This window comes from Austrofundulus limnaeus, unplaced genomic scaffold (assembly GCF_001266775.1).
Source record: "Austrofundulus limnaeus strain Quisiro unplaced genomic scaffold, Austrofundulus_limnaeus-1.0 Scaffold220, whole genome shotgun sequence".
NCBI classification, from domain to species: Eukaryota; Metazoa; Chordata; class Actinopteri; order Cyprinodontiformes; family Rivulidae; genus Austrofundulus; species Austrofundulus limnaeus.
Genome location: NW_013952622.1, coordinates 334334 through 349377, shown reverse-complemented (window position 1 = coordinate 349377; position 15044 = coordinate 334334). Strand labels below are relative to the sequence as shown.

The following is a 15044-nucleotide window of genomic DNA, read 5'->3' as shown; positions in this document are numbered from 1 at the left end:
TTAGAAATGTGTTCATTTCATTTCAAACAGAATAAAATATCCAGACATTTTGAATTTGATGCCTGCAACACCTTCCAAAAAAAGCTGGGACAGCAGTAATGAAAGACTGGGAAAGTTGAGGAATGCTCACAAAACACTTGTGACTTGTTTGGAGCATTCCAAAGGTGAGCAGGTTAATTGGAAACAGGTGAATGTCATTATCGGGTATAAAGTATCCCTAAAAGGCTCAGTTGTTCATAAGCAAGAATGCAAGGTTCACCACTTTGTGAACAACTGCGTGAGCAAACAGTCCAACAGTTTAAGAACGTTTCTTCATGTACAATAGCAAGGAATCTAGAGATTTCATCATCTAYAGTCCATAATATCATCAAAAGATTAACTAAATCTGGACAAATCTCTGCAGGTAAGCAGAAAGGCCAACAGAGAATACCTGTGACCTTCCATCCCTCAGGTAGTACTGCATTAAAAACTGACATCATTCTGTAACAGATATTATCACGTGGGCTCAGGAACACTTCAGAAAACCATTGTCAGTGAACTCAGTTTGTCTCTACATCTACAAATGAAAGTTAAAACTCTACCATGCAAAGACAAAGACAGATATCAACAACATCCAGAAACACAGACGACTTCTCCGGCCTGACTCGTCTGAGATGGACTGATTAAAAGTGGAAAAGTGTCCTGTGGTCTAATGCAGTGGTTCCCAAACGTTTCAGCTTGTGACCCACAAAATATTCATGGCAAAAACTTGTGACCCCAAATATTACTGGTCTGAGTACACAAACTTTGTTAGCAACCCTAAAAACAAAGGTTACACAAACATAAATACTTATTTATACTTATTTTGTGTTTTTGTAATAATCATAGGGAAAATATTACATCACCAATTATTTTATTACCCTTWAAATCGATTTCTGAAGTGCAGTGGTTCCCAAACTTTTCAGCTTTTGACCCACAAAATAACAGTAGCAGAGACCTGTGCCCACAACTATTTTTGGATGATAAACATGTGTCAGGTCAACTAACATTGGCATAATAACAATATTTATTATTCTACATTTATTCATTTTAGGCAACTAAGGCAAAAATGTAATTAATTTAGAAAATCTTTTCGGGACCCCACCTTGATGTTTCAGGACCCCACTTTGGTTCCCGACCCCAACTTTGGGAACCACTGGTCTAATGAGTTCATATTTCTAATTGTTTTGGAAATCATGGACATTGTGTCCTCTGRGTCAAAGAGGAAAAGGACTGTTTGGATTATTATCAGTGCCAAGTCAAAAGTCAGAATCTCTGATGGTATGGGGGTGTATTAGTGCCCATGGCATGGGTAACTTACACATCTGTGAAGACATCATTAATGCTGAAAGCTACATACAGGTTTTAGAGCGACTTATGCTGCCATCCAAGTCACGTCTATTTCAGGGACCTCTCTGCTTATTTCAGCAAGACAATGAAGCCACATTCTGCAGGTGTTACAACAGTGTGGCTTCATAGTAAGAGTCCAGGTACTAGACTGGCCTGCCTGCAGTCCAGACCTTTTTCCCAAATGAAAATGTGTGGAGTATTATGCAGCTAAAAACAAACAAACAAACAAACAATAGTTTATTAATTTGAACATTAAATATCTTGTCCTTGTAGTGTCCTGATGCATATCAATAATACAGGTAGAAAAATCTAAAAAAAGTTGAGTAAGTTCTCTTGACGAGTTCTTTGTTAAAAAAAACATTTAGTTTCTTCTTCAACAGACTTCTTCAGTCTGAGGAGCCACAGGACCTACTTAACGTTTTTATATTGTTTTTGCCACATATTTAATAGAGTATAGGTTGAAAAGGATTTGCAAATTATCATATTCTATTTTTATTTATGTTTTACACAACATTCCTACTTCATTGGAACTGGGGGTTGTATAAGACTCTTTCAAGGGAAAACTTGAACTTAAACTACGTTCAAACTGCAGGTCTCAATGCTCAATTCAAATTTCTTTACAACTGTTCCAGCAAATCTTTTAAAGACGAAGAAAACTTAACATAAAGAGAGTCAAAGAACTCAGGAAGGAGGTCGTCCAATTTTTGTGCACGAAGGAGACAGCACAGAGACACAGGCAGCTCTGCGTGGCTGTGCTGGCTGGGAGGGCGTGCGCCCCTGCTGGGCAGCATCGGAACTCGTTTGCTATGTTTGCTCGTTTGTTGGAAACAGTGGTGGAGGAGCTTACCAAGAGTTATGCGCTGAAGTTTCTCTTAGAGTATAAAAAATCCATGCAAAGAAGAATATCTCTCAGCCACATGAGCAAGAAAAGCTGTTGTACATCTTGTGAAGTACATTATGTCACAAGTTTAAGAGCGGTCCATGCAAATGTTTTTTATAAACCTTTTCACCACTGTCGAAAGTATCTGGTTGCATTCTTTGAAGAAATGCATATTGTCTGTTTCCTTTTATGCCAGAGCTTTAGACTAAAATCATATCATGTTGACAAATCATTTTAGTCTTACTTTGAAAATAGCATTATGTGCAAGCACATGCTGTATTGCAATATCTAAAGTTAATGAAAATGAAAAAAGAGGCCATAGAAACTGTTGACCAGGAAAGGGCAAGGATCAGAGAGGATGGAGTTTGAAAACATCTAGGAGAGATGGCAGTGAGATTTTGATTTGATTATTCAGTAGCTTTTTTGACAGTAAGAAAATCCCTGAGGAATGGAGAAGTGAGCTGATATCAATTTTTAAGAACAATAATGTACAGAGTTGTAGCAACTACAGTGAAGTTAAACTGATGAGCAACATGATGAAGTTCTGGGAGAGAGATGTGGAAGCTCAGCTTAAGGCTGAGTCTCACTACAAGATTTTAAAGCAGTCGGTTGATTTTCAAAGACTGAGAGGTGGGCTCTCTCAGTCTCAGACACGTGAGGATAAAAAATCATGGATATACCAGGTTTGGTCCTACAGTGTGTGGTGTACAGTCACACAGCAAGAGACAACACACCATACATGAAAAGATATTTCATTCATGAACATTCAGATGTCAGATTTTAAATCACGCGAGACTTCCTGAAATCTCGCGAGAATTCAGATGTCCAAGGAAAAATCTCACGTGACCTCCAGAGAGACGTGAGTTCAGAGTAAATAAACATTTGCAACAAGGAAGAAACAATGTGGATCATTTGCGGACTATTTTTTACCAGAGGAAAAACAATTCCATAGGACTTTTAACATCCAGCAGACTTTCTGGTCAGTCATGAAAGTTTTTTGTGTTCTGTATTTTGGAATCCCCTCAGTGTTTACGTCACCTCACTTTCTGATTGGCTACACGTTTCATTCACAGGCTGAGAGCTCGGGTGAACACTACACACACTGTGATATCGGGCCAAAGAATCAAACATGTTAAATATCCCGATTTGAAGTCGGAACGGTCCCGACGTACTTCCGAGCCGACTAGATCACTCTTAACTCACCACCCACGGCAGGAATATCTGCTATGATTATCTTTAAAGCCATCAGGATAATCTGGACTTCTTTAAGATTGTCGGAAGGGCAAAAATCTGCATGATTTGTGACTCAGGCCTTAGACAAGAGTTGACTAATGGTGAGCAGCATGATGGTTTCATGTTATTTTAACCTAACCTCAGTGTCCAAAGGTTGCTCAGTATCAGATGGTTACCTGTCCATCATCCTGACTGTGGTAAGAAGACCCCTGCTCTCCACTGGTGATCTTCTCCCCCAGCAGGATACCCAGCCTGGCCATCAGAACGTCAGCTGCCTCATCTGCTGAAGGCGGTGGTCCTAACTCCTCAGCCTCATCTGGATAAAAAAGATGGAAAGGAGTAAAGAAAATGCTTTTCTTATTTATTTTAGTAAAGAGTCAAGTACACATTGTTTTCTACTACAAACAACTCTTGACTAAAWGGCCTCGTCTCAACCCCTGCCTCTAATCCCCCTGGGATTCATCCCATTACTCAGCGGTTTCTGTCAGTGGAGAAAGCTGTTTGGGGTATTGCACATTTTTATCCATGTTAAACCATTACACCCCTGCACCCCCTCAGGTTTAAACAGGGATTTTAAAATTCATCATTGCCCATCAGATGTTGGACCTAAAAATGATGTCATACTCAACTGTGTTTCAAAAATAAAAATAAATAAATAAAAACAAAAATCAATTAAAAAACATCAGTATTTGCTAATTTTTGTGCTACATGAACAGGGTAACTACTATTAGCAATGCATGTTGGTAACAATGAATTTGTCTGCATTCAAACTGTAGCAACGTATTCACTGATATTGGTTGGAATATACACACTGCCCATCTGTGGTGACGATACAATAGAAGCAGCATACAAAAACTATGTGGCATGCAATGATGGTATGATGCTATTACTTGAAGTCCCTAGATGGAGGAAGGCTGGCCAACTGTTTGTAAATAGTGCTGTACCCACAAGATTTACAGATTAAAAGATTTAAAGATTTACATCAAAATTGTGGAACCACTGATGTCATCATTTATTTGTGGCTCAGTGAACAATACTATGTGCTGTGGTTTGTTCTTTCTTTTTTTAGAATCTATTATCTTATTTATCTTTTGTATGTGCTTGTTTTATTTTTTTTTAAAATAGACCTTTTTCTGTGCCCCGAATAAAGAAAGATATGACTCTGTGTGACTGATTCAGCGTGACACAAACCAACAACAGTGAAAATAACTGGGTTATAACTGCAGCTAACACAACTTTTTTGAGATTGGGGCTGGTTATTAGAAATCTTTAACTTTTATCAGTCAGGCTTCCCACTTTGGGAGGCATTCCAATTGATTTTTCTGACTTGGAACTCAAACATTCAGACATCTATGTGCAAATGGTAAGCATCACAGGTTTCCCTTTGTGCCACAAACAGTCAACATAAAGAGGTTCAGAAGTTACAACTTTTACCGCTTAATGCAAAGTTTAGAGCAAAACAACAGGGAATGACTCCAGTGAATAGGGATTCCGGTGAATAGGGAGAGCAGTAAAGCCAGTATCTGACTTGGCTGCTACTGCTGGAGACTCCAAATTGTGATATATGATATGCACACTTTCTGTAACAGTCTCACTGATTTCTGAGTGTCTGTGATCAGTGAGCCATGTGAAAAGGTTGGTGTGCATACTGGGCAGGGCTGTCCTCTGTCAGAGCCCATGCTTAGTTGTTCCAGATCAGCTGATCACCAGGGCTTTATCAAGCGGAGCTAATTCAGAATTCTTCGTTGGTCGGTTTGTGCACTCATAGTGATGTTCCAGCTTCAGAGGATCCTTGTGTTTCTCTATTACCCTGACCCCTTATCCTAGAACACTCGTGGGATCATTGTGATTTTCTTGTGTGGATGTGTTGCGAGTTCTGCAATCTGGGAACCATTCTGCCACAAACCTACCTGTGGGAACTCTTCTACTCTTGGAAACTCCTCATGAGCTTATCGCTCAGAAGAAATCAGGTCTGTCTCATTTTCTACCTGCCTACTCTGCTCCCTCTCTCCACGCTTGCCTGCCACCTATACTCACCTGCTCTGGACTCGCTTCACATACCACCTCTGTACCCACTCCTCTTGGAATCCTCCACCTCTTGCTCGGAGCTTGGAAACAAAATGAACAACAATGAGCTCCAGCTTAAAGGAGACCAATTATGGGTCCTAGAAATTTTTATGGTATATCTGTGGGCTATTCAGACCATGTTCATTCAATTTAATGCACAAAATAATTCTCAGAAAATAAAATTTCCCATTTTCTAGTTCTGCCTGCTCTGACTTCCATTCAGAAYGAGCTGTTTATGTTAATGAGCTCTGTTGGTAACGCCGTCCAAAAATCTGTTGACATTAACTCCGCCCTCTAAAGCCAGCATTTACGTTAGCATGGCTAATAATAGCAGAAGCCCCATTGTACAACCGTATGAGACCCTGAGTCAGACCCAGAGGCAGAGTCGTGGTCGCAGCATTTTTCAATTTCTCCCCCTCCTCCTGTGTCCGAGCTCTGCGCTCACTCTGCATGCTGTTACCAGAGCAGGGAGCAGCAGCGGTCAAAAAACCTCAGAAACTCGAACAAATAGGCTTTAACAAGGTTTTAATAAGCTAAACAATAGAGGTACATGAGAAAACGTGTTCATAACGAACAAAAATAAAAAATTAAATTGTGTCCGTGCCGTCTCAAACCCTGGCCTCCTACTCGCTGGTGCAATACTCTACCCATTACCCTGTTGGAAGGCTCATCGTGAAATGAGCTGCACATTGCACAACAACACCGTGACGGCTTTTTATACTGAGGAGGTGGAGCCTCACCCCGGGGTTGCTAGGTGAGGGGCTGAACGCAGGATGCGGTGGGTTGTCGTATGATACAATCTCACTGTGCATGATGTAGGCACATGTAAACTGCTAAAAAATAATTCATTTTCAATTTTCTAATATAGACCAAACTCTGGTTTATAAGGATTCATGGTTACTGATCAATAGAGGAATGGAAGCACGCAAAGCTAACCCCTGCAGAGGTGGATAAATCAAACATAACACAGTTCAAAAAGCTGATTACAACAAGTACAACATTAAAAATACAGCATAGACCTGACAGAAACAACATTGTTCAGTTGACCCCTCATGTTAGCCATGTTTCTGCCTGTCAGCTCTCAAGGTGCACAAATACCATGATATCTTTGGCCCATTTCAAGTATTTATTTCAAGTGAAACATGCAGCTCATTTGGAAAAAACACAAGTTGGGGCGTAGCTAATCAGACACTGGTTTTTCCTGGGTTGTGTGATTTAGATGGTGGTCCAGTATTCTACCACAAAAGTTTACTGTATAAGCCAATATGACCCAACCCATATTTTCAAGTCAGAATGATGCATGTTGTATCATGCATGCATATAAAAACAACTACTGCAAAATAAATAAATAATAATAATAATAAAATAAGATAACTCCATTATTTACTGTTTTCTTTTTATTGACAAAGAATTGATTTGAGGACTGAAGTCCTGCCCATTTAATTTGTAGTCCTGGTGATCTGCAGTCCCATTTGCTCCTCAAACCCAGGATGTAAAAATATTAGATTAGAGAAGATGATGATGATAAAAATAGAGCAAACTGCAAGAAAAACAGTCAAATCCTGCTGAGAAGAACACAGGCAAAACTGTGAATGATCCTTAATATATTCACTATCATGACCTAAATATGTCAGGATGGCTGCATACACCCCGCCCCCATCTGCGCGCGCACACACACGCACACACACGCACACGCACACACACACACGCACACACACGCACGCACGCACGCACACACACGCACGCACGCACGCACACACACACACACACACAGCATGGAAGTCCATGTTGTTCTGTCTCTCTCCTAGAGTCTGTAATTACAGACAGAAACTGCTGACTGCTGGACAAAATACCAGAGAAAGCATTTCATGCACGCACACACGCACGCACACACACACGCACACACAGCAATAAAAACGATGGAGCCACAAAGCACGTCTGTTTGTGTGTGTGGTCAGTCAATGACAGGGTTTGCCGAGTTGCTTTTAGAAGAAGAAGAAAAAGCAAAGATCAAACACAGACTGTTCCATTTCTGTCTGTCTTATTGTTCATTTCCTCCTCCGTCTTTGTCTTCTCATCTTTCATTCCATCCTTTGCTTTTTTCCTATATTTCAGTCAAAACGTCAGCGTTTGAACAATTTAGTAAGGCCTAAATTTCTTTTGGGCGTTAGAGAAGGACRCTGACAGAGGATGGAATGTCAGAATTTATGACTGCAGAAATATTCTGATTTTTTTTTTTGTTAAATCAAGCAGATCATGTTTATTAAAACTATTTGGTTTTCTTTTGTTATAAGGTCTATTAGTTCAAATGCATCTAAGTGGTTTAARTTCTAGGACCTGTGCCAAAGGAACTCTGTGATTGGACAACACTTAAAAAACAACAGTCCACATGGCCACGTCACTTCACTTCTACAAGACATGAGACAATGGATCAGTGATTATGTCATTTTGGAGTGTTCATACTGATGCATACAACGTGGGGGATAAATTGTCATAATTTCCCCTCTGTCCTCCCACAGCCCATAGCTAAACATATGAACAACAACAGCGATAGCAGGATTGATCTTTTTTTTTCACTTAATGTATCAGTAATGTGTTGTGTGAGGAGCTGGAGGAGGAAAAACTCATTTTTTTGTGAAGGGCAAAGATGGAAGGAAGGCATTAACGTTGGTGGCTGGTTCACATGCTCAGTAAGACAGACCAGCTGCTCCTCAAAGCTGTCCATCTTACTAATTTAACAACCGACTTCTGAGAACAGAACATTTTCAGCAAAATGACACGCCGAAGAATGCGCTGTTCCAAAGACAAGGAGACCACTAGCTTTTTTGCCACTTTGTTGTTGTTTGTCTGCTTTCCTACAGCTTTTCTGTTACAGTTATAGATTCCAGACATCAATTATGGAAGAAATCACGCTTCTAAAGCCTCAAGTAAGAATAGTTTCCAAGCCCTAAGGTCATTTGTGGATAAACATGAGGTGTTTGAGGTGTGTCAGAAGTTCTCCTCACTCAGATGACAGACTAAATGGAATAATCACCAGTATGTTCACTACGGTGGAAATGTAAAAGTGTATTGCACAAGTTTCTTTCATAAATGAAATATAAACTTTATAAGAATGTTTTTTTTCTTTTCCCCTTCCAATGGAAGAGCTGAGGTGCAAGATGTTCCCAAGTTCCCTCCATCAAGTACTTGGGGGTGCATATTATTTTTAAACAAACTGGACTGGGCACCACAGTCCTCACGAGCTTCCACATGTGTGCCATGGAGAGCATCATCACCTCCCGTGTCACTTTACTGCAGACAAAAAAAAACTCGCAGCTCTTGGTAAAGTCTGCTCAGAAGATCATGGGGTGCAGCCTCTCAGCAGTCAGTGACACCTACATCAGGAGGTGCAGAAGCAGAGCTGCTAGCATCAGGAAAGACTCCATTCATCCTGCTCACAGATTGTTGGGCCCCCACACCTTCATGCACGGGACTGTGGCATCAAAGCAAGATCAACAGGAATGAGGAACAGAAGCAATCAGGGACATGAACTCTTTTTATGAATCTATAAACTAGTCAAACCCACCTCTGTTCAAGGCTTTTCATTGATCTGTATTACTGGATTCTACATCACGTGACTGATCGCACTGGGCACAGGTGCCATTGCTGTGCATTGAGTCGGGACTCAGGAACATACGTGAATGGTCGTGAAAATGAGATGCAGCAGACAGTCACGCAAGGAATAGCAAAAAGGGCTACAATGTTTTGCTATAATTTGTCAACAATTCAACAAGATCAAAAAGTATCACATTTCACAGGTCATTAAAATAATTTTTATTTAAAACAAATGGTGGAGATGCAGGAAGTAGGTCAGTTATGTAGCTTGATTTTGACAACCTTATGTTGGGTCGAAAAGAAAAATATGCCGTTCCAACAAATTATATATTGTATATTATATTATATATTATATATTATATATTGTATTGTATGTATATATTTTTATTAATATTGTTGTCATGTTAAGATAGTAGTGTGGGAGGTTGTAAATATGATGTACAACAGTAAAATTACCTTTACTACTACTAGGCTGAACTGTGTAGATCTGTATTATAGGACTGGTGTTCTGTCCAGTCAGCATATGTCATATCCCGCATTATGTCCAGTAGTTTATTATTATTTATTATCTTATATGTAAGAATGTAGATTAAAAAAACCATAACTTTTTCTTCTTCCGCTATTGCGAATCAAAAACCATGAAACAAATACAGAATTAAACTTTATATATCTATATCTATATCTTTAGATATATAGATATAGATATACTGTGTAAGTGGAGCTTGTAATTCCATTCTTCAGTTTCCTAATTTAAATGCAATCATTTCAGATTTTGGCTGAAAGGCTAAATTATCATTAAAAGTGTCATTAAGCCATATTTTATAGAAATCGGATAGGAAACAAGGTCGCTATAAATATTTTTGTGACAGACTGATGCGCATCCCTTATTGAAACTGTACGGTTTTGTTGACATGACTCAATGCATAGTAATGGAGCCTGTGGTGGTGTGTCACTAGCTATAGCGTGTAATAGGCGATGTCCAATCCAGTAAAACAGATCAGTGGGCTTTTTAGTACACTTTTCTTACTGTGGCTGAATGTGTACATTTGTATGTTGCAATACACTCTAGTTTTTCATTCTAATTGTCTATTTTGTTTTGCACTGCTGACAAGTGGGACCTCGGTATCTATCTTTCCTTCCTGATGAACTCATTTGGAATGACAATAAAAACTCACTGAATCCTTGAAAACCAACAGAATTGTTCTCTTGAAGTTGAGTCAAGTTGTACACAAACATCAGCCAGACATTTTTTTTCTCACTGCACACATCATCACACTGTTAGCTAAAGTTTGACTTAGCATGTTGAATCAGTTTGTCACTCTGTGGAGTGAAGTCTCCATGGACTATTTTATGTTGTAGAAAATATACATGTCTATGCTGCATATGTTGGTCTTTTTTATTTCATTTTGATTTTAGTTCTTTTAATTCCATAAAACCCAAACCACTTCTCAAAAGAAGCTGTGATAAACAGCTCRTACTTTTATTAATCTTTGTAGTAAATTACTGGTTTGTAAAAGTGACAGACACATTGACATCTACCCTGTCATTAAAGTCTGACACCTCCTTTAAGGAGGCGGGCTTCCAGGTTTTGAAACCACTGTCATAGGCGACACAAAATAAACCCTCACCACCATATGTGAACCTCAGAAATATCCTTTTGTTTCTTACTTCCTTGAAGAACAGAAAACTCAGAGAAACAAATCTCAAAGGCAACAGAGAGCTTTCTTTAACAGATTCCATAAAACGACCCCTAACCACTCTCATTTTAAGAACTGACTCCATGTTGTTTTATCCTTGGAGAGCAGAAGTCAGCCTGTTGAACTCCAGGATGGAGTTCTTTACTCACCTTCCTCTTTTCTTCTTCCTTCTCTCTCCTCTTCATCAACTGGATGATCTTCCCAGTCCTGACATGGCTCGGGACTGTCCCCACAGGACTGGCAACAGCACAAGTGAGTCAGCAAGTGGTGCAAGAGAGTGGAGGCATGGGTGACGACCCCTAGGGTCCCCACGCAACAGACCCCGGTCGCCGGCATCAGCGACCGATGAACGAAGGACCTCTGGTGTYGACACCATTTGCTTCTGGAGCGAGCGCAGGTTTTTAAAACCGTGGCTGTGCAGTCCATGATCAGGTCTGGTGAGTTCAGAGTAAAAGAAGTCAGGTCCAAAGGTGCTCCTTTATTTCTCTTCACGTAAACGTCCTGCTGAAACCGTCCTCTTCGGTCTGGTCATGAACTCCTCCTTCCGCAGAGAGGGGCATATGTGATGAAAGAGGCAGGAACGAAGCGATAAGAAAATAAAAAGCCTGGTACTGCTGCAGGATGGTGACACATGCAAAAAGTGTGGTAACAGCTGATCGTCTCATTTGTGAAACAAAGGTTCTTTGTTACATTTCAGAAGAGAAACGAACGCAGAGTTTCACCAAACTCTCAGCAGGTCTGGACCAGACATTCCTTTCCTCGTAGTCCTTTGTTGCCCAAAAAAAGTCACCTTGTTTTGCTTACAGGTAGAAGCAAATTTCTAGGCAAAAACAGCAACTGAAACATCAAGTAGTGGAAATCTGTCTTTGTTCAGACGATTCTGTCTTTGGTCAGAGTCAGAAGGGAGAATCCAGATGTTGGAGGAGTTTTTCTTTCAGCAACAGAGCTTCATATCTGCTTTGTAAAACAACCTCCTTCGGCTGCGTGCACTCCAAATCCAAACCACCCCTCCTCCAACAAAAAAGAGAGAACACACACACTCATACACACACATGCATACACTCACTCAGGGAAGGTCTGCAGGAGGAGCCGAGCCAAGAGACTAAAGCCTTGTTTACACATGAACAATCTCTGGAAACATTTGTGTTTTTTTATATTGATTGTGGTGAATAAACATTAAAAACACATTTTTCTGAATACTGCTGTGCTCGCTGAATCCACTGCAGCTTCCAGGCCAGACAGGGTTGCCAGATAGGAAATGACAAACTATTGTACTGTCACTTTAAAATGATTTCACCCAAACTATGATATGTGCTGAATGAGGGGTAACTTTCTCAGAGGAGGGAGGTTGTTAGATGAGGTGTGTGCTGATTGTACACAGAAAGGGAGGGGGCTTCACCCTAATACCATCTTATAATTATGGTATATCTGGCAACACCGATGCCAGGTGAGTTTTGTTTTTAAACGAGAGCTGCAGTAGACTGTTCTGTCCACCGTTTGAATGCAAACAGCTCCGTCCAAAATTGTGAAAACAAGAACCATCTTTTGGATTGAGGATGAGATCGTGTAGCTCCTACATGTTGAAAAGGTCACTCTATCCACATTGTTACTGTAGTTTATCAACTCGTACAAAAAACTACCGACTGCAGCCGTCTGTGATGTTCATCTGTTATTTCACATCCCTGCAAGTGGGGTCCTGGAAACCTCTGCACTGAAACCTGGGCTAAGTTCACACTGCAGGTCTTAGTGCTCAGTTCAGATTTTTTTTAAATCCGATCTTTTGGCATGAACGTTCGCCTTACATTTTAAATGCGACCTCCATCTGACTCCAGTGTGAATGTTCCACAGTGCTGATGCGACACGCACGCACAGTAAAAGAGGTGACGTCTCACTAATCTGGCTTATTTGTTTACAGACTTAGCATGGATGCTAATTTTAGCACGATGGATCTTGTTGTTGAATCAGAGTCGATTAAAAAAATTGTCTAACATGCTTGTTTAGTTTAGTGTTTATATCTGAACCTGCCTTTGACAGGATGCGCTTCGTAGAAGTTTGAGGACAGAAAGACAATTCAGGTCTGTTTAAAAAAAATAAAATAAAATTTAAAAAACTGAAAAAAAAACACATGCTAAGAGAAACAGAATGAAGTTCAGCTAAGCGACAAATTGAAATTACAAGATAACTTCAGACGAGCATCTTTTCACTGAGAATGGGAAAAAGGTAATCCACTTAGTCAAAGAAATGTGAAAAGAGATTTTCTCCACTACTAAATGACAGAAACATTTCAAAGAGACAATTATATAAAAAACAGGATAAAACTTGAAGAAAGGAGGAAATAAACACTGAAATCATTGTCATAAGTCAGCACCATCCTTGTGATAATCTGCTGACAAGAAACCCAACACAGGATGTACTTCCTGTGTGAACTATGGAAGGTTAGGCTCCGTCAACAGTGGATCCAGATCCATCATTCACCTAACTTCCTGTGCTTCCTTCATCCATGATTTGAAACCTCACAATCTGAACCAGATTGAATTATCACAGGGGACAGGAGGCACAGCCCAAACAACTCAAAACTTTACCAGGAGCTCCATTTAAAGAAAGTACTTTTGTCTCACATTTGTGGATCTGCCATGTTTTGTTCTGGTGTACTAAGATATACAGGTTGAGTCAAAAGGCTCAAAAACACACTTTTATTTCAAAGGTAAATTAAACGTGAATACCCCAACAAGTAATGGATGAGGGGGCCAATCTTTTAGGCAATGGCCAGAAATGACTGCCTTCTTGTATCAAGGGCAAGTTTTTCCAATGGAACAAGGGTCATGTAGCATACCAAAGAATTGTCTCAGAAACTGATTGTTGCAATCAAACTCTTGTAGTTCAAAAGTCATCAACACAGATTCCAGCCTGATCTCTCTGTCTCACCAGTCGATACAAGCCCTTCTCTCCCTCCTTAGTGTCCAGCATCTATCATAGACCTTATGTTTTGTCTTTGGTACCTCCCTCTTTGCTCTACTTTGCATCTTCTTATATTCCTGTCTACTCTTTTAAGTATTTAATTAGCCATGTTTCCATCCAATTGGGATGTGAATTATGAGCAAATTTTTAAAATGCTGTAACAAATAAAGAAAAAAAGAAAAGAAATGCAAATAAGGAGTGTTTCTATCTACTAGTTTGGAGCTAATCAACCAGACGTCAACATTATGCATGGCTGTAGTAAACAGGAATTAGAGGTTGTAAACTAACAGGGACCACACATCCCGGAACAATGGAGAGATGTTTTCAGGAATGTGTTGCTATCAGGCAAGTTGTAAATGTTCTGTCATAACAACTAATACTGGCGATGTTACATGCTGTCTGGAAACGTAGAGAAAGAAACGCCAATGCAGAGAGCAGGAACAGCTGACTAACCATGTGACGTAAATGTTCACTTAATTGGCAAATGTGTTTCCACCTCCCCTTTTGCGCATTAACTCTTTTTCTTAAATTCCAAATACCATTTCAAGTGAAACTGAGTAAGTTTTTTTTTTTTTCAAATTTTGTCATTTCTATCAACGTTTTCTAATGCAATACTACAAAATGTGCATAAAAAACCAACGGAAACACGTCCACTGTCTCATTTCCTCTCAGCTAACCTCTTTCTCTGGATAACGTCCTGCACTTCACTAGTCCACCACCAGGTTTCCTGATCATCTTTTCTCTGCCTAGATGACACCAAGTACCTTCCTACTTATGTCTCTAATCTGTGTCTGCAGCAGTCCARTCATCTGGAAGCTCCTTCTTGCCCAGAGCCTTTAACATATCCTTTCTGAACAACATCCTTCCATCCTAAGCTTCCACCGTTTGTTCTTTTTCCTCTTCTTCACAACAACAGTCATCCTCCACACCACCATGTGATGCTGTCTACCACTCTCTCCCCTGCCATAAACGTACAGTTATCCGCATTTTGTAACTGCTTGGGCCATTTTTTTCACAGTAATGTTCATTTCTAGTGTTTCTCTTTCATGTCTGAACAGGAAGAGGTGGAAATGACCCATCAGATTTACTTCGAAAAAAATCTTCATTAATTATGCTGATCACATTGGGCCTCATGCAGGAACCGTTCGTACACACAGATTTGTTCTTAAGTTGTGCGTAAGAGTGATTTAGGAGAATTTGTGGCATTCACCAATGTTTTCGTATTCTAAGATTTTTTTCAGATACGA

General features: G+C 40.0%; 1 protein-coding gene across 3 annotated transcripts in view; it reads right to left on the bottom strand.

The window, feature by feature from the left end:
- Positions 1-15044, bottom strand: part of tanc2a (tetratricopeptide repeat, ankyrin repeat and coiled-coil containing 2a) — a gene marked incomplete in the record, with an annotated part of 85481 nt that overhangs the window by 50601 nt on the left and 19836 nt on the right. For 2 of the 3 annotated variants that reach the window (XM_014019407.1, XM_014019408.1), the window contains 1 exon segment: positions 3658-3797. In XM_014019407.1, the coding sequence (XP_013874861.1) occupies positions 3658-3797 (140 nt within the window). 3 annotated transcript variants of the gene reach the window in all.